The sequence below is a fragment of the Typopeltis vanoorti genome, chromosome 10 (assembly GCF_054136105.1).
Source record: "Typopeltis vanoorti isolate ZY-2024b chromosome 10, IOZ_Tvanoo_1.0, whole genome shotgun sequence".
NCBI classification, from domain to species: Eukaryota; Metazoa; Arthropoda; class Arachnida; order Uropygi; family Thelyphonidae; genus Typopeltis; species Typopeltis vanoorti.
In genome coordinates, this window is record NC_143558.1 from 67,654,274 (window position 1) to 67,674,685 (window position 20,412).

At 36.0% G+C, this 20,412-nt stretch overlaps 1 protein-coding gene across 3 annotated transcripts in view; it reads right to left on the reverse strand.

The window, feature by feature from the left end:
• LOC150102481 (L-asparaginase-like) overlaps positions 1 to 20,412 on the reverse strand; it is a 284,609-nt gene that overhangs the window by 33,707 nt on the left and 230,490 nt on the right. For all 3 annotated transcript variants that reach the window (XR_016548905.1, XM_090398649.1, XM_090398648.1), the window contains one exon: positions 2,390 to 2,485. Coding sequence is in view for 2 of the 3 variants with exons in the window: in XM_090398649.1 (XP_090254775.1) it covers positions 2,390 to 2,485 (96 nt within the window). In the remaining variant the exon portion in view is untranslated. The remainder of the gene's footprint in view (positions 1 to 2,389; positions 2,486 to 20,412) is intronic.

Below are 20,412 nucleotides of genomic sequence, written 5' to 3' on the forward strand. Positions count from 1 at the left end.
TAAAATAATGTTTTATTTATTTCATGACCTAAAGCACAAGTTTAAGCCCAAATTCAATGTCATCAAAGACAGGAATGGAGCATTGCTAACAGAAGCATTGGAAATAAAAAAAACAGATGGAAAGAATACTGTGAGGAACTGTACAACAGAGTGGATAAAGAAAATGTGGAGGAGCAATATTACCAAGAAAATTCTGATTTGGAACCTCCTCCACTTAGGCATGAAGTTGGAAGAGCAATTAAGCAGCTTAACAGCAATGAAGTCACAGGTGCTGATGGAATCCCAGCAGAGATAGTTAAGGCCACAGGGGATGGAGGGATAAGTGTTTTATAGACTGATTACAAGTATATGGGAGATAGGATCATGGCCTAGAGACTGGAAGAAGTTGGTTTTCATACCACTATATAAGAAGGGAGATATGAAGGCTTATTGAGGCAGAGATTCCTGAGGAAAGCAGGTTTTAGGAAAGGTAAGGGAATCAGAGATCAGATCCATTGCCTTAAACAGATCACAGAAAAATATAAAGAATTTACACTCCCTCTGGAAATGTGTTTCTTAGACTACTCTAAAGCTTTTGACTGTTTCAGCATGTTAAACTGTGGGAATTAATGAAAAGAATGGGTTTTCCTCAACACACTATCAAGTTGATAGCCAACTTGTATAGGAGCAAGAAGCCATGGTAAGAACAGATGTTGGATTAACTGATTGGCTTCATGTTGGAAATAAAGTTAGGCAAGGATATTTACTTTCTCCCCACTTGTTTAGTATATATGCGGAGGAGATCATGCGTGAAGCATTGGACGAGTTCAAGACAGGAATTAGGATTGGTGGTAGGTATGCTGATGCTGTACTCCTCTGTAATGACAAGGAAGAACTAGGACAAATTCTTGATAAAGTTAATAAGATCAGTAATAACAGAGGACTTCAACTCAATCCTATCAAGACAAAGATTATGGTTCTCCAAGGAAATACAAACAGGGAAGCTCTTGAGAAACAAGTGTATTTTAATGGAGAAAGGATTGGGGAAGTCAACAAGTACCTGGGATCCATTATTAATGTGAAGAATTGCTGTTCAGAAGATGTCAAAAGAAGATTAGAAATGGCTAAAACAACAGTCAGAGACTTGTCTAAAATATGGAAGGATGGGTCTATCTCCATGGGAACAAACTTGAGGAATTTGGATGCAGCTGTTTTTCCAACAGTGGCTTATGGATATATGTGACTTGGAACCTAAAGAAGTCAGATAAGAAAAGGATAGCTGCTTTTGAGATGTGGTATTACAGAAGGCTGTTAAGGATATCATATACTGAAAGGCATACAAATGAATGGGTGTTAGAAAAGATCAGCAGAATTTTAAGGCTCCCTAAGGACATTGACAGAAAAAAGTTAAAATATTTTGGACAGATTGAAAGGATGGAAGGAGGACATCTCAGAACATTAATAGAAGGTAAAGTTCCTGGAAAAAAGAGGATAGTGGAGACCGTCAATGAGATGGATGGATGGTGTGTGTGTGTGCGTAGTCACTGATCTTCAGAGAGTTGAAGCCTCCAGAAAAGCATACAATAGGATTACACATGGCAAGGCCTGGTGTGGCACATCACTGAGCATCACAGTGACCATATGGCATCTGTGGATGCTCAGTGAACATATGGATGGAGATATTTACTAGTAGGAATCCAAAACTATAAATGTATAAATTAAGTATTTGAAATTGAGAACTGTGTAAACACATTACTACAGATGCAGTTTTTTTTTTTTACAGAACACAGTTGGTGTAAATAATTCTCTTATAAATTTTAATCACTTCCACTCAGATGGGCGATATTTAAAGTTTTGGCACCTAATAAGATAAAGAACTGCAATTTTATTAACAGTTACCATTCTAGTTATATGCATTATCTGAATACTATTTTGAATTTGGAAAAACAATGCAATTTGAGGAACTCTGCCTTGAAAAACTAGCTAAAATGTTCATATATTTTAAAATGATGTATTAATTTCATGCATTAATTCACTTGAGAATTTATTAATACATTTAGATAAATAAAATATTTTATTTGAATAATTATTTCTCATTTCTTTTCATTTAATGAAAAGAAAAAAGGACACAATGAAAATGTTCCTGAGATGGTAGAGGACTAAAAGTTTAGAAGCTTCAACTTTAAAAAGCAATGTAATATTTCAGCTGGTAGTGGCCTCTCTTGTGAAATCCTACAATTTCACTGATGAGGCAAATTAGTAACAATAATAATAAATTACTTCCTATAAAAATATTTGTTACTATTCATGAACTTTTTGTGTGTGCATTGCTAATAAACAGTAGGGTATTATCACTAATGATAAAAATTTTCAAGTAATTTAAAAAAAAAAAAAATAAATAATGACTTACAAATTGCCTCATAATTTCCAGTTTTTCAAGGTTTCCTTCTGACACTATGCTACATAGGATGGCTGGATATAGTGCATCCCTAAGTGCATCAACCTCCTGTGGAGAAAATAAGCATATATAAAAATCAAAAACTAATTATACAAAAACAAAAAAAATTAGGAAATGACATCATCCACATCAGTGGCATAAACAGGATTTTCTTGGAAGGGATACATTGAGTACTCCAAATACCATTATGCATTAACAATGCTTAAAGTGAACAATATCTAAATATATAAGGGAGAGTAATCAACCTATGAAGGTTAATGTTATGCAGAACCAGACTAGAGTGCCTAAAGTCTTGTTTAATTTCTGTACAAGTTAGTCCAATAACAGAAGTCATAACCTCCCTTCGGTGTGAATTTGCCATGAATATCTATACCTAAACCAGAGTTATCAAAATGTTCTTGAGCTTCTGACTAATTATTTAAGATATCACTCTATAATTATTAACACTTAGCATTAAGGGAGAAGATCCCTTTGACCTAGAGTCCTAAGCAGAATCAGATATTGGGGAAACTAAAGACAAGCCACTGGTGGCTTAGAACTGTAGGTCACCAATCAGGACCAATCTTTTGTAAGTACCCATCTGTTTTTTAAAGCTTAGAGTTAATTAGGCACTGCCATAAACTTGGATGGATGATTAGTACCAAACTTAATCATCCAGCTTATGTATGCTTTGAGTCCTGACAGCAGGAAAGGAGTCATTGGGAACTCCTAAAGTATATCTATGTATAATGCTGTGTTTAGTTATAGTGGTAGGAGACGGGTTGAGAAAAAGAGAGAGAGAGGGGGGGGGGGTTAGAGAGCAAAAATAGTTAAAATTTGAGTAGTGTGTTGTTGCTTCTTTAAATATTTTCTCTAGACAAATTGTATTTTGATTATTTGGTAGCCTTCCAAGTCCACTATGGTTTTCAAGTCTGTAGGACATGATCAATGTTTTCAGATTTGTTACATCTAATAAATTTTGTTTTACTTTAACCTGACTTCCCTAGTTGGTCTTCATCCCTCAATGTTAGATAAGTTGTGATAAGCTTATTAAACTGAGGTATTGTATTTGCTGATTTCTATAAAAAAATACCTTTGAATATGGGATAGTATAGCTCTTTTGTAACATCCAAGGTAAAAAAAAAAAACCTCCACCTTTTTGCAGTTTGCACTTGTTTAAACAAACAGGCCTCTGGTACAGTAGACAAGTATTGTCACCTTAAAACATACTGTCTCTAGTTAGATGTATGTTTGCCAATTGACCTTAGATGATAGATGACTTTCATCACCCATTGAAACAATGTCACCCTGCCTTATTGGAGGCATGAGATGGCTCTCTTGCCAAGTTTGGTTTAGAGAAAACAAAGTCTTAAATTTCTTTCCTTGCAAAATGCATAGGAAGCACCTAGACATTTGAGAATACAGCAGCAAAGTGATTACACAGGCCAGCCAGTAGATAGTACATTGAACCACACACGGTGGCATAACACAACAGGCAGCTTATCAACAAGCTAGTTAACATTCCAGCTGCTACTGTGCCAAATTGTGCTTAGAAGGGGTTCCCGTATAGAGATGTGCAGAGGAACACTGTTGAAGATATGCATGATCAGGAGTGGGTGCTCCCAGTGTAGGAGACATGTTGACATACTCTTTTTACTTCAATACTACATGTCCTTACTCTGTAATTAAGGTAAAAAAAAACACTCCACCTTTCTGCAGTGTGCACTTGTTTAAACAAACAGGACTCTGGTACAGTAGACAAGTACGTAAGATGCTCATAAACACTGTAACTCTGCAAATTACAAAAAACAATATAAAAATTTATAATATTTAGTGGAACCTGTGGCATAGTAATTAAATAATAAAGTAACAAGTAAAAACCACAGTGATATCTTTAATTAGTAAAAGGACAGATATTTCATACTAAAATTAATAGTACATCTTCAGTGTCTGTAACAGTAATAGGAATGGAACACAGGCAAAACGTTCAGTGGATCAACTATTAAAATACAATTGTTACCGCATGCTAGGAAATAATAGAAATAACAAATTTAATCTATTAAGATAAATGTTTTTTTACATAAGATAAAAGTCTCCCAGATCTTTGAGAGAGACATACAATCATTTCTATTTAAATTCGGTCGGTGTAAGATAGTTTCACAACTTTCTTCGAATAAGCGTTCATATTTGAATCTGCATCTATGGAGGAAAACTGCTTTATCCCACTGGACACTATGAGTAGAGTCAATACTGTGCTGTGCCAGACCAGACTTCAGAGGTTTGTTATAATCAATATAATATTGATGTTCTTTTATTCTTTTTTCCAAAGAATGGCCAGTTTGTCCAAAATAAGAGATATTGCATTCGCAAGGTATTTGGTAAACGCCAGCCAAAGATAGAGAAGACAGTTTATCCTTTATAGAAGGTAATAAAGAAGAAATTTTGTTGATAGGAATATATGTTGGAATCAATTGATACTTTTTTAGAATTCTACCTATAGGTTCTGAGATTCCTGGAATGTACGGAATAGGAACTCTGCAGACTATTGAAGAAACTGTAGGAGTTGGAACATAAGAGTCAAGTATCTGTGGATAATTTGCAGAGTTACAATGTTTATGAGCATCTTACATATTTGTTTACTGTACCAGAGTCCTGTTTGTTTAAACAAGCACACACTGCAGAAAGGTGGAGTATTTTTTTTTTTTTACCTTAATTACAGAGTAAGGGTATGTAGTATTGAAGTAAAAAAAGCATGTCAACATGTCTCCTACACTGGGAGCACCCACTCCTATTCGTGCATATCCAACAGATACTTGACTCATGTTGCAGAGTTAGTGTTTATGAGCATCTTACATACTTGTCTACTGTACCAGAGTCCTGTTTGTTTAAACAAGCGCACACTGCAGAAAAGTGGAGTATTTTTTTTTTACCTTAATTACAGAGTAAGGGCACGTAGTATTGAAGTAAAAAAAACATGTCAACATGTTTCCTACACTGGGAGCACCCACTCCTGTTCATGCATATCCAACAGATACTTGACTCTTATGTTCCAACACCTACAGTTTCTTCAACAGTCAGCAGAGTTCCTATTCCGTACATTCCAGTGACCTCAGAACCTATAGGTAGAATTCTAAAAAAGTATCAATTGATTCCAACATATATTCCTATCAACAAAATTTCTTCTTTATTACCTTCTACAAAGGATAAACTGTCTTCTCTATCTTTGGCTGGCGTTTGCCAAATACCTTGCAAATGCGATGTCTCTTATTTTGGACAAACTGGCCGTTCTTTGGAAAAAAGAATAAAAGAACATCAATATTATATTGATTACAACAAACCTCTGAAGTCTGGTCTGGTGCAGCACAGTATTGACTCTACTCATAGTGTCCAGTGGGATAAAGCAGTTTTCCTCCATAGATGCAGATTCAAATATGAACGCTGTGAAACTATCTTACACTGATGGAATTTAAATAGAAATGACTGTATGTCTCTCTCAAAGATCTGGGAGACTTTTTCCTTATGTAAAAAACCATTTATCTTAATAGATTAAATTTGTTATTTCTATTATTTCCTAGCACGTGGTAACAATTGTAATTTAATAGGTGATCCATCAAACGTTTTGCCTGTATTCCATTCCTATTACTGTTACAGACACTGAAGATGTATTATTAATTTTAGTACGAAATATCTGTCCTTTTACTAATTAAAGCTATCACTGTGGTTTTTACGTGTTACTTTATTATTTAATAAAAATTTATATTATTAAAATTAAGGGGATATTAAATTCCACATTGTTTTAAAACCAAATAAAAAACTCAAAGATTGGAATCAGAGAGTTTCATGCCGAATATATAGTAAACTATAAAAGAATCGCCGATTACTAGCGTGAGCTAATGCAAGTAGTCCTAGTATGTAGTACAATCTTGGGCAACTCGCAGCAAAGGTGGTAAAGTTCTGATCGCTATTCTTGGTATTTTCCATAATGTAAAAACACATTTCCTAGGAAATGTATGCTGTTATTACATTATGGTGGAAAGTCACTACCCAGACCAGTTTCAGCCTTTTTTGAGGCTTCATCAGTAAGTAGCTAGACCAAATAGATACCAAAGAGTATAGCGAAAAGAACTTTTATACTCTGCTATACGAGTTGTCAAAAAGATGCAACCATTAAGTTACTTAAATATAAAGAGCCAATAGGCTTCATTTCGGCAATATAAACATTATTAAAATTAAGGGGATATTAAATCCCACATTGTTTTAAAACTGAATAAAAAATTCAAAGATTGGAATCAGAGAGTTTCATGCCAAATATATAGTAAACTATAAAAGAATCGATTACTAGCGTGAGCTAATGCAAGTAGTCCTAGTACGCAGTACAATCTCCATGATGTAATTACAGCATACATTTCCTAGAAAATGTGTTTTTACGTTATGGAAAATACCAAGAATAGCGATCAGAACTTTACCACCTTTGCTGTGAGTTGCCCAAGATTGTACTACATACTAGGACTATTTGCATTAGCTCACGCTAGTAATTGCCGATTCTTTTATAGTTTACTATATATTCGGCATGAAACTCTCTGATTCCAATCTGTGAGTTTTTTATTCGGTTTTAAAACAATGTGGGATTTAATATCCCCTTAATTTTAACAATGTTTATATCGCCAAAATGAAGCCTATTGGCTCTTTATATTTAAGTAACTTAATGGTTGAACTTTTCTGACAACTCGTATAGTAGAGTATATAAGTTCTTTTTGCTATACCCTTTGGTATCTATTTGGTCTAGCTACTCACTGATGTAGCCTCAAAAAAGGCTGAAACAGGTCTAGGTAGTGACCTCACACCATAATGTAATAACAGCATACATTTCCTAGGAAATGTGCTTTTACATTATGGAAAATACCAAGAATAGCGATCGAACATTACCACCTTTGCTGCGAGTTGCCCGAGATTGGACTACGTACCAGGACTACTTGCATTAGCTCATGCTAGTAATCGCAGATTCTTTTATAGTTTACTATATATTCGGCATGAAACTCTCTGATTCCAATCTTTGAGTTTTTTATTCAGTTTTAAAACAATGTGGGATTTAATATCCCCTTAATTTTAATAATGTTTATATCGCCGAAATGAAGCCTATTGGCTCTTTATATTTAAGTAGAAATTTATATATTAAAAAAAAAAAAAAATACAACCAAAATCAACAAAAAAAAAAAAAAAAGCTTTCATACTATTCACAAGTACCATACAGGCACCTAAATTTGTTTTATTTAATCTCATGAAATCTAAAATTGCAGCCTTAACTATCCAAATTACACTTGTGCAATTCCAGTGTCACAAGAGATGTCAGAGAATTCTAAAACTAGAAGCTTCACTTTATGATCTACTTTGACTCAAACTCTCCACACTTTGTTGCATTCATTGGCTGTTTTTACTGCTTTCAAAATTCTGATAACCACTCTGACTTCTGATAGAGCCTTCATAGTTCAGTCAGTATAGACGAAGCCCTATGGTCGGAAAGTCCTGGGTTCGATTCCCATCCAAGACATGAGAAATGGCCTAGTCTCTTTCGACTAAAGGTGAGTTAGCCGGTTTCATACAGAGGTAGAGGGTTTTTTCACCCTTCAAAACAGGCAAGGCTACGTACACACATGGATCTACAGTCATAAAATATATTTAATCCCTTATTAGGAGGGCTCAACCCATTCCAAGGGATGGAGGGAGGAAATCCCATACTAAATAAATAAACTTCTAATGATTTATATTGAAAGTTTAACTCTGTGCAGTCTAAACAGTGAACTGACTTTCCGCAGGACAACAAACTCAAACTAGCTTCTCTAATTTCACTGAACATGCAATCATTCATAAATAAATTAAGAAACTCTTAAATTCAAAACAATTTAAAACATTTACAATAGTGGATTTCAATGATTCAGATAACTTCAAATATTCTTTAATGTGAGTGCATCACAGCAATAATATTCACAGTCAATATAACTGGCTTAAAGTTACATGTTAGGCTTGCAATGCCTTGGTTACCTCATAATTCTTAATAATATTCAATTTCATCTTGAGATCAATCTTATTATAATCATGAGTAGTTAAATTGCTCATAACACTTGATTTTTTATTGTACTTCCATTATTTAACCGCATAAATCACAGCAAAATAAACGGCAAATATAAGAATAACATACTATCTGCTTAACGGAGACTATCGTAAATGAATGAGTGTTGTTAGTTAGATGATATGCTGTCAACATGCTGTTGCCAAGACACACAATTTCATTGGAAGTTTAGTTTATATTGTCCATAACCTCTGATTTCGGTTTCAGTGGAAGCTTTCCTGATATCTGTGACTCAGGATCAATGTAAGTCGGGGGCTGCCTATATTAGAATTTGCTGTTAGTAATGATCTAACAAACCATCCATTTACCTACAGATTACCAGATAAATGTGGACTGTTTGGCTAAATGAGAAGAAAGAAAACGTTGACATATGTGAGAAGTGTTGCCTTGACTGGCTGGAGCGATTTGGAATGGAAGCAGACGTCGGGACCGTAGCGGAAGAACTTCGGCAGGAGTTCATGAAAATGAAAAGTGACCTTCATCTTCTGCAAGAGGAAATGGAATCGGTAAGGAGGTTCTGGAAATTAAAACTGAGTTAAATGTGATGAATAGAGAAATTAGGACTATGGAGATTACTTTAGCTGAAGTAACTAGAAGAGGATTAAGTATGGGAGAGTTTTTGGTGATTGATGAAGTAATAAATATTATGGAAGTCAACAGAATGAAAGCACAAGCTGTCTAAAAGAAACGAGATGTCGTGAGAGTGAGGGAGTAAATAAAAGAGCATTGAGTGATGAAACTGGGAGAGTCATGCTAAATACGTAGAAAATAAGGCAGTGAGTGATGCTTGTTTGGACTTGAATGAAGTTATGAGTGGTAAAATATATGGTGATTCTATGATTAAGGTATGGAGAGCAGTATGCTTAAGGAGTGCTTGGCTGGAGGAACAATAGAGAGAGAGAGTGGCTTTAGCAATAAAGAGAGGGCACAATGCAGAAAAGAACAGTTATGGTGGGTACAAATGACCTGAATGGTAGTATAGATCGGGTAGCAAAAGATTTAAGAACATTGTTAGATATTGTGAAGAAGAAAAGTGTCAATGGGAGGATAGTGTGTGCTGCCTCGTTTTGACAATTATGAGTTAAGTAGATGAGCGATGATAATGAATGATGTGATTGCAAGAATGTGCAAAAAAAAAAAGAGGTCTGGAATTTGTCAATGTCTGGAGTGTGTTTGAAGGAAAAAGACAGCTGTACGGAAGAGATGGGTTGCATCTGAACACGGAAAGGCATAAGCAGTGGAAGAAGTTACTGTTTTCTGAACAAGTTGAAGTAATTGGGAAGGGAAACTAAAATTGAAAAGGTTGAGTGTAAGAAGGAGAAACTCAAGCAGTGATTGTATATTATTTGTTGATCCTTATTCGCGGAATAAATTGCAGAATAGAGAGGATAAAAATCAGCATGGGACTACTGAAATTAGTGACATGTATATCAGTTCTAAGCTGGTACAAGAACTAAAGGAATCTGCAATTTTTGTATACCAATGCAAGAAGCATTTGAAATAAAGAGGGAAGAATTTTCGGCATTAGTCAGTGCAATCTCACCAAAAGTTGTAGGCATTAGTGAAACTTGGCTGTCAGCAGAAGATGTGGTCACTGGAATTGAATGTGATGGGGTACAGTATTTACAGGGAGGATAGAGAAGATAGAACGGAGAGAGGAGTACTGTTGCTGATAGCATAGCTGATGAGTTGCAGCCAAAGAAAGTAGTATATCAAGATGATAGACATGTGAATGATAGTTCATTTGAGGCAGTCGGGTGTGAAATAGTGACAAATGCAACCAAATATACAGTTAGTTGCTGCTATAGGCCAGGGGTGATATTGAATTCATGCATCAGCAAATTAGTGCAATGAGTGCAGGGTTAGTGATTATTATGGGGGATTTTAATTATGGCGATATCAATTCGAAGGAGGAAATATCACGTGCCAAAAAGGAAATGGAATTCATACATCTTCTATGAGATAATTACTTGAAACAGCATATTACTGAAGGGACACGTGGTGTGAGTGCTGGACCTAGTCATTGGTTCAGAGGATATATGCATAAGTAAGGTGTCCTCATTACCTCCAATTGGTGAGAGCGATCATGTGGTATTGACTTGGGAGGTTGCAAAATTTGTGGATTTCTCTCTTAAGAAGGGGTACATACAGAACTACAGGTTAGGCAATTATAACAAGCTTCGGAGTGAGCTTGCAGCCATCCCATGGCAGAGTATTTCTCTGCTATGGGATGGCTATGTTGCTCTCCTATGCACTGCTAACATCTTTTCCCAACATATTGCAGGGGAAAGATGTCAGCAGTGCATGGGATAAAATCAGTGGGTATCTGAGAAAGGCAATATCAGATTGTGTCCCCCATGGTCAGGAAGACAAACAAGGTAGGCGTTAGATGGATGAGTAGTAGTATCAAGCATGATCTGCAAAAAAGGAAAATGTTATGGAGAATTTACAAGGAGAAAGGTGATCAGTACACCCATGAGCAGTACAAGTCTCAAGCTAGGAAGGTTATCAGCATAGTAAGAAAAGCTAAATCAGATTATGAGAAGACCTTAGCCAAGGAGATCAAGGGTAATCCCAAACAGTTCTTCTGCTATGTGGCAAGTAAAAGGAAGAATGACTTTGGAAGGATAACCTTAGTGGGTGCTGATAGTATTGAGATGTAATAATAGAGTTACTGAGTGATCACTTTTCAAAAGTCTATCACCCAAGTGAAGATATCTCTGTACCTGTAGCAATAACCAATGTGAGAATTGAAGTTAAGAAATCAGAGGTACTTAATTTGGAAGGATAACCTTAGTGGGTGCTGATAGTATTGAGGTGACAAATTCAGATGTAATAATAAAGTCTGAGTGATCACTTTTCAAAAGTCTATCACCCAAGTGAAGATATCTCTGTACCTGTAGCAATAACCAATGTGAGAACTGAAGTTAAGAAATCAGAGGTACTTAATATATTGCAAAATTTACATGCAAACACTGCTGTAGGTTTAGATGGAATATCAGCTCAGGTGTTGCATGAATGTGCAAAGGAATTGTCAATGCCTCTTACTTGGTTATTGAACTCTGGTATGGTCCCTAGGGAGTGGAAGGAAGGCAAAGTAGTTCCTTTGCATAAAGGTGGCTCTAAAACTGCTGTAGTTAATTACAGGCCAATCACATCTTCGGAGTGGTGGTAAAAGTATTGGAAAAGTTGGTTAAAGACAAAATTCAATAATGGGTGGATCAGGATATGATACTCTATAGCGGCCAACATGGTTTTGTTAAAGGTCGATCCAGCCTTAGCAATTTATTAACTTTTTTATAATAGAATGACATCTGAGTTGGACAAAGGAAATGGCTACACAGTGGTACTTCTGGATTTTGCTAAGGCTTTTGATAGGATACCTATCTGCTATCCTGGAATACTGTTGCTGAAATTGGAGCAGATAGGGGATAGATACTAAACTGGTGATATGGATAGGAGAATGGCTCAGGGAGAGATATCAAAAGGTGGTGTATGGAGGAGCAGAGTCCAGGATGAGGCAGGTGACCAGTGATGTGCCTCAGGGCTCTGTGCTTGGGGCATTGTTGTTTAATTTGTACATAAATGATATAGGAAATGGCTTAAAGGGAGATATTTGGTTGTTTGCTGATGATGCAAAGTTGGGTAGTGCAATAAAAAATCAAGCTGATGTTGAGAATTTGCAGGATGATTTAAATAAATTGGCAAAAGGTAATGGATGTCAGTTCAATGTAGAGAAGTGTAAAGTTATGCATTGATGGAACGGTACTCCAAGAGATTGATGAGGCTAGGGACTTGGGGTGTTGGTGGATAGGGAGATGAAGTTCAGGGGACACATTGCTAAGGTGTCCAAGATTGCACATAGGATTACTTGGTTATTGAGGAACACATTAACATCCAGAGATAAAAGTTATTATTCCCCTTTATAAAGCATTGATACTTCCACATTTGGATTACTGTGCTCAGGTCTGGTCACCTGGATTCCTTGGAGATGAGGAGGTTAATTGATAGGCGGAACCGAGGAGATATGATAGAAACATTTAAATTACTAAAAGGTTTTTATAAGATTGATGTAGAAGAAATGTTTCAGCTGTGTGATAGTGATGGAAGAACAAAAGGTCATCCCTGGAAATTAAGGAAAAGTGTGGTTAACAATGGTGTGAGAACTAGATTTCTTGCTTGGAGAGGTGAATGAATGGCATGCATTTCCTGACTCAGTTGTGAGTGCTTCGTCTGTAAATGAGTTCAAGAAGAGATATGATAGATATTGTTTTGATAGTTTGGGTCTCCCGCAATGAGTCTACTAACTCCATGGAGATACCCATAATAATAATAATTCTCACCATCTTTCCAATACCCTGGACCTTACTTTTTACAAGTTCTAATATATATATATACTATGTTTAGCTCTCCTCTTGGTAACTGACATCATCATAACCTCATCCAAATTTTTTTTTTTTTTTTTTCTATAGAACATATCCTTCATTCACCCTTCAGTCATGTGTCTTTTGGCACTGCAATGGTGAAAAATTATTTCTAATATTCTTTTCCATGAAGGATTACTGTTTCTGCTATCCTGATCAAAACACCTTCTATGACTGAAAAACAAATAATCCTTGCTGGAATGGCAAGCCTTCACTTTCTATTTGGTCAAAAATCATTACCAAAGCCTTAGCTCTCCAACAAGTATGACAAAAAAAAAAAAAAAAAAAGTCTAAGATTAAAAATTCAGTATCTCAAATCCAAGTATCTAGCTTCAAACTCAGCTTACACTGCTGTTCGTGATATCTTTGAAAGAGTCAAATGAAGAAAAATTGACTCTTGATCAAACAGCAATCAAACCTATCCCTCGCCAAAAGCTAATGGAAGCAACTTCAGCTCTTCCATACTCCCACCTTTCTCTCTCACATTCCATTGGTACCGTTATGACATATATTAAAGATAAGGTTTTTTGTCATAGAATCATTATTATACTCCAAATCTTGAACAGACAAAAAAAAAATGTATTTCACACATAACTATTAACATCCATCCCAATAATAGCACACTGCCAGCTTCCTTGGATCTCTTGCTGGAAAAGCATAATAAGAATCTTATTATGCCTTAACAGCTTGGATATTAACAATGCATGTAAGTCCTGGGAGCATTTCCCTGTGCTCAAAATTCAGGCTCCAGAATTACCAACCATCCTATATTGACTTAACAATCTATTACTCATCTACCTGACAGCATTAAAGGAAGCCTATGTTAATTCCTTCCTAAAAAATGAAATAAATCTTTTTGATCATACTATCATCCTGTTGTCCTCATTGAATTCTATTTTTTATGTGGCTTCCACCCATGAAAGGTTTTTGTAAACCTATAATACATTCATACTATGGATGAGCTAAGCATTCTTTTTGTCATTTTAAGGAATTATATATATATATACAATACGTGGCAAACCTTGCCACATGCAAATACTCAGTGTTTGTGTAAGTCTGGTAATAAAAGATGGGATGTGCTGCATGTTTTGCACTGTGCACGATGTCAAGATTCCACATTCAGCTGAACTGAGAGACTTCCAACATGGGATGGTAGTTGGGTGTCACATCAGTGGTCTTTCTGTCCATGACACTGCTACCTGTCTCATAATCATAATATACGAAAATCAATCGTTACTTATGTGATTCATAGATGGAAAGTTAACGAATCACACAAGAGCGATGAATCACACTTCCAAATGGTTTACTCTGATGGTTGTGTTTGCATCTGAAGATTACCCTAGGAATGGTATTGGCATGACTGCATCATTACAACCATTAAGTTTGGTGGAGGCTCAGTAATGTATGGGAGTGTTTCAATTAAATAGGGCTTGGTCCATTGGTGGACATGCCCCAAACATGTCTGATGGCTACTTGGACATCTTCATGCTTCTGATGATGTGGAAGTACTTCAGCAGTGACCCTCGCATGTTTCAGCACCATGCAATAATGCTCCATGCCATACTGCACTGTGCGTCTAAGACTGGTTTCCAAAAACAACATTGAAGTGTTGGACCAGCTGGCTCAGAGTCCAAACCACAACCCCATTGAAGATCTTTGGGAAGAATTAGAATGCTGAATTCACTCCAGACCACAGCAGCACAAGGAATGGAAGAATATTCCATATCAGAAATTGGTTGAAAGCATGCTCTGAAGGATAGTTGCAGTTATTCAGGAAAAAGGTGGTCCCACTCAGCACTAGAAATGTAATTAAAATGCATTTTTTTTTTGACAACTAGGTGTCCAAATACTTTTGTCAACATAGTGTATATGTATTTTTTGTATTTTTATTTATTTATTATATTTATTTTACATTTTTTTTTATATTCTGGAAACGCTGCTCTAGACACCAAACATGGAACTCTTTCAAGCCTCTTCAGACCTTCAATAAACAAGGCAGTGGTCTCTCACTCACTCACTCTCTCTCACTCACTCACTCTCTCTCACACACACACACACACACACACACACACACACACACACACACACACACACACACACACACACACACACACACACACACAAGGTGAGGAAATTCAAATTATTCAATAACAGTGAACATCTTCACTACCTAGAGGTCCATCCTAATTGATTTATGATCACCAATAATGGTTCCATCACTCTTGATTCACCTGGCCAACATGACCCACTTATGGACAAAAAACAGGAAATTTAGGAGAGAATGAGATGGTCACACAACATTTCCTGAACAGATCATCAGTTCTGGATTACAGGCCTAGTTACAAACCTATCATTTCATGACATGCCTTTCACTTTTTGCAGTTGGGATCACCAGTTTTGTTTCTTGTCCCACTACATGTCATGGTAGGCAGTCCTCTCTTCTTCTTCAGATTTCTCCACCAATGATGGACTATCCCCCCCCCAACTCCAATGTTCTGTACTCTCCCATGATTTTCCTCATGAACTTCTCTAATAACAATAAAACATATCCAAACATATCCATCTGCTTCTTTATTTCTTCAGACTTTGCAGTGCTCATATGTTTCAAGATCTTGTAAATCTTAAAGTAAATAGATTTTGGAAATATGTTATCGAGCTTGCCAAACTAAAGCCTTCCAGGATTTATATTCTGTTATAGTATAGTTCTTTTTTTTTTTTCTTTTTTGTTATAAAGCAAAGATTTCACAGAGGTTTGGAATCTATTCATCATTGATGATCTGTAGCACTACTAAAATCTTGTTTGAGTGCTTCCTCAGAGATTCAGCCAGCCCTTGTTCTATTGGCTAGAGTGTAAAGTAGCCCTTATTTTAGGGAAGGATAGTGGTGTGAGTCAATATTGATGTATCTACCTGTACACAGAAAATGTTGGGTGACCAGCTGTGAGGGAGGATGTTAGTGTACCAAAGAAATGGTGAGTGGCTTGTTCTGCTTCCAATATGAACTCAGTAGACTGTTGAGCTGCCAAGGATTAAGAATCTGGTAACATGTACCAAATTGCAAATAAATCAATAACACATCTTTGTTGATGATGTATATATTTTTCAAGATTCAGGATCTTTGTTGATGTACATATGTTTCAAGATCCAAAATTTTTGTTGATGATGTAAGTTAAACTTTGTTGTAAATGAGCATGGAAATAATGAGATCACAGCTGTAATGAGCAAAAAGATTTTAATTTATGCATATTCCCATACAACTGCTCATTTTTATAACGAGCATACTACATGGATATTTGCTGGATTACAGGCCAGTTTATAACCTAATCTTGTCCTTAAGGGCTAACCACTCACTATCTACCCCTCTAGTGTCTAGCCTCCAGTCTCCTCCCTCACTTTACTCAAATACTGCTAAAACCGCAAAATCAGCCAAATACAAACCCTTCCACCAGAAACACGTCTACTAAAAGAAAATGTCACTTGGTTCACGAAAAAGATGAAATTATTTCTGAGTTAGAACGCGGTGCGAAAAATTTTAAAGTATGTATAAAGTTTTCTTTGCCCTGTTCAACAGTTTCAACATCATGGAAGAATAAAGATGTTTACACATTGGCACTGGAAAACAACATAACTGAAACAAAAAAATTTAGAAAGTGAGAGCTTAGAAATGTTGATGAAGCATTGCTTCAATGGCTTACTACATAAACATGTGCTGGATTCTCAACAGACAGTCTGATCTTGAAGGTTCAAGTGGAAAAATTTGCTAAACAATGTGGATGTGACAATTTTGCATGGAATAACAGTTGGTCGGATCAATTTAAAAACTGGCATAACATCATGTCGGTTTTTAAACAGACTAATTGAAATCATGATGTTAATTAGGTGTTTAATATTAAGTGTATTGTAGTTTATAGAAGACACAGGGATTGTTATGTTTGTACAGAAATGTAAGGAGTATTTGAAATAAGAGAGTTGAGTTTGTTGCATTGATTGAGTCGGTATATCCAAAGATAATTGGAATAAGTGAAGCTTGGTTGTTGGAGGAGAATGTGATGTTGGGAATAGAAATAGAAGGATATATAATTTTCTGGAAAGACAGAAATGTAAAAAAGAGGAGGGGGGGGGGGAGAGTGCTGTTAATGATTACAGAGGAATTGTGTCCACAAAGTGTGGAAGCTGATAGTACATGAACAGATTTTGAATCTGTGTGGTGTGAAGTTGAAATTAACAGGTTAGTATATCTGATAGGATGCTGTTATATGCCAGGGAATGCAGAGAATACTGATTGTGAAATGAAAATGCAAAATAGTTGGACATGTGAAAAAAAAAGTGATCCTGATGGGAGATTTTAATTATAGGAATATAGAATGGAAGGAGGAGATAGTGTACTGGAACAAGGAGAGTGAGTTTGTTGATTTTCTGAGAGATAAATATCTTAAGCAGAATGTGACTGAAGCAACTAGAGGCTTTAATATTTTGGATTTGGTGATAACTTCACAAGATGTAGTTGTTACTGCCACCAGTTGATGAGAGTGATCATGAGATACATGTTTGGGAAGTGATGAAACAAGAAAAGGTTACTGTCAAAAATGCATATATATGAAAGTATAAAGTAGGTAATTATAGGAAGCTCCATAGTCAGTTAGCATCAGTAAGTTGGGTGGATGAGCTGAGTGGAAAAGATGTTTACAATGCATGGAAACTGACAAGGCAATGTCTGACAAAAGCAACGTATAACTGAATTTCAAAGGTTAAGCTACTAAAGAGAGTAGTAGTGAAATGGATGAACAGTGAAATCAAGCAAGCTGTGCTGGAAAAGAAAATGTTATGGAGGAGGTATAAAACAGTTGGTAGTTATCAGATCCATGAAGAGTATAAAATGTAGAGTTAACTGAAGGAAATTTTTCCACTATATGGCAAGAGAAAGAATAATTATGACAGGTTGACACTGGTGGACAGTCATGGCAGCAGAAAAACAGTTGCAAAGGATACTGTAATTATTGAAAGCACTTTATTAGTGTATATAATACTGGTGTAAATAACATGGTGCAATATGTAGAAGGGAGGCAAGTATTAGGAGAATTGGAAGTGAAAGAATCAGAGGTGTATCAGGTGTTGGTTGGGTTAGATGTTAATAAGACTGTGGGAATGGATGACATATCACTACAGTTAGCTATGCACTTGACCTGGTTATTTAATGAAAGTCTTGCAGTGGGTAGGGTTCCTAAGAAGTGGTAAGAAGGTAAAATATTACTACTCCACAAGCATCGTTCCAGGACAGAATTTTATAGACCAGTCTGTATAACTGGTTGCAGTCAAGGTGTGGGAGAGGTTGATTAGGAATAGAATAGAGGATTGGGCTGATGGACATAGCATTCTTGATGATGATGATCAGAACAGATTTGTAGAGGATAGGTCCTGTTTTAACAATTTACTTGCATTTTATGATAAGGTAATGGGTGTGCTAGATAAGGGAGAATTATATAGAGTGATATTCTTGGACTTTGCAAAAGCGTTTATTAGATTATCACATGATAAGGTGGTGTACAAGCTGCAGAGAATGGGAATAGATAATAATTGGTTAGATGGATCGGAGATTGGCTCTCTGAACAACAGCAGCAAGTTGTGTATGATGGAGCAGTGTTTCAACAAAGGAGGGTAACCAGTGGCATGCCCCAGTGTTCTTCTGTTAGTAGGTCCCTGCTCTTTAACTTGTTTGTAAATGATATATCATATCATGTGGACTGGCTGGGGTTCTTCAGTTGTTTCCTGATGATGCAAAGTTGGGAAGAATTATAAGTAGCATTATTGATGTTAATTACCTTCAGGAAGATTTGAATAGACTTTTGACTTGGACAAAGGAGTGGGGGGGGGGTTGTAATTTTAATATTAATAAGTGCAGGATATTGCATTTGGGAGTGCAGAAATATAAAGCTGTACTATATTAACAGTGTTACTGCAGGAAGCAAATGAGATTAGAGATTTGGGAGTGATGGTTGACAGCAGATTGAAGTTTAGAGGGCATATTGCTAGTGTCGCAAAGGCTGCACATCATAGTGCTGCTATGATAAGAAGCACTCAAATGTGTAGGGATAAGGAAGTGGTGGCTGTGCCACTGTAAAAAACACTGGTCAGACCATACTTGGACTATTGTGCTCAAATCTGGTCACCTGGTTTTCAGTGTGATGTGGAGACATTGGAGAGGGTCCAGAGGCGAGTGACTAAGACAATATCAGGACGTTGGACTGCTTGCTATGGAGAGAGGTTGAAAAAATGTGGATTGAAGGAAAAGAGGTGATATGATAGAGATATTTCAGTTGGTGAGCAATTTTATTGGATTAATTCAGATGAGATTATAAAAAGAGTGCAATGTGAGAGGGACAAAACCAGAGGTCATCCCTGGAAGTTATATAAGAGTGTGGTGAAGAGGAGTGTGAGGAGCAAATTTTTTACATGGAGAATTGTTAGTGAATGTAATACATTAACAGAATGTGTTGTTAATGCAAGCAGTGTTAAGGATTTTAAGATTTGGTATGATATGTTGTCAGCTGAATGAACTTCCCACAATGAGTCTGCTGTCTCCATGGAGGATGCAATAATAATAATACACACACACACACACACACACACACATATATATATATATATATATATATATATATTCAATACAAATATCTAAGTTTATAATTTTTACTATTTTTTCTCCCTAATACTTTGGTATCAATCTATTTTTTTTATCAAGTTATTGAGAATTAAAAAAAAATAGGAGGCAGATTTAGCTCATTACTGATATATAGTGATTAATGGTTATGATTATGACCATTTGTCAGTTTTGTGGAGCTCATTATAACCAAATTTAAGTGCATTTGCATTGTTAGACACACTTTGGTCAAATAGATGAACTTGGGGACATGAGTCAAAAAGGCAGAAGATGGCTTGCTGAAGCATGAATGTCTCTGATGATGGATATTAGTGAAATGGAAAGTATTGTCTAAACTGATGAAAAAATCTTCACTGTTGAGGGTGATATTTCTGATTTTAATATGAAATCATATGTATCTTTAATACAGAATTAGGGAAAACGAACATGTTTGGAATATAACATAAATCATGCAACAGAACGTGACAGCAGCAATTAGCATTGTTCCAATGCATACAGACTAAATAATAGAATGTTTTTTTTCTGGTCACTTTGTTTGTATATGTTAGTTGTGAAGTATTGATAACATCTGCTATGAGTAATTAATTTTTTCTGATCTTTGTTAATATAAGTTTTGATACGCCTGATGACATCAGAGTGACCATACGGCATGTGTAGATGCCCCGTGAACATAGTAGTAGTAGTACCCCTGATGATGATGTAAGTCCAATGATTTACAAAACTTGGGTTATATAATTTACTTTAATAAACTGTTATATGTTTAGAAACATGTGGTCTCAATGACAAAA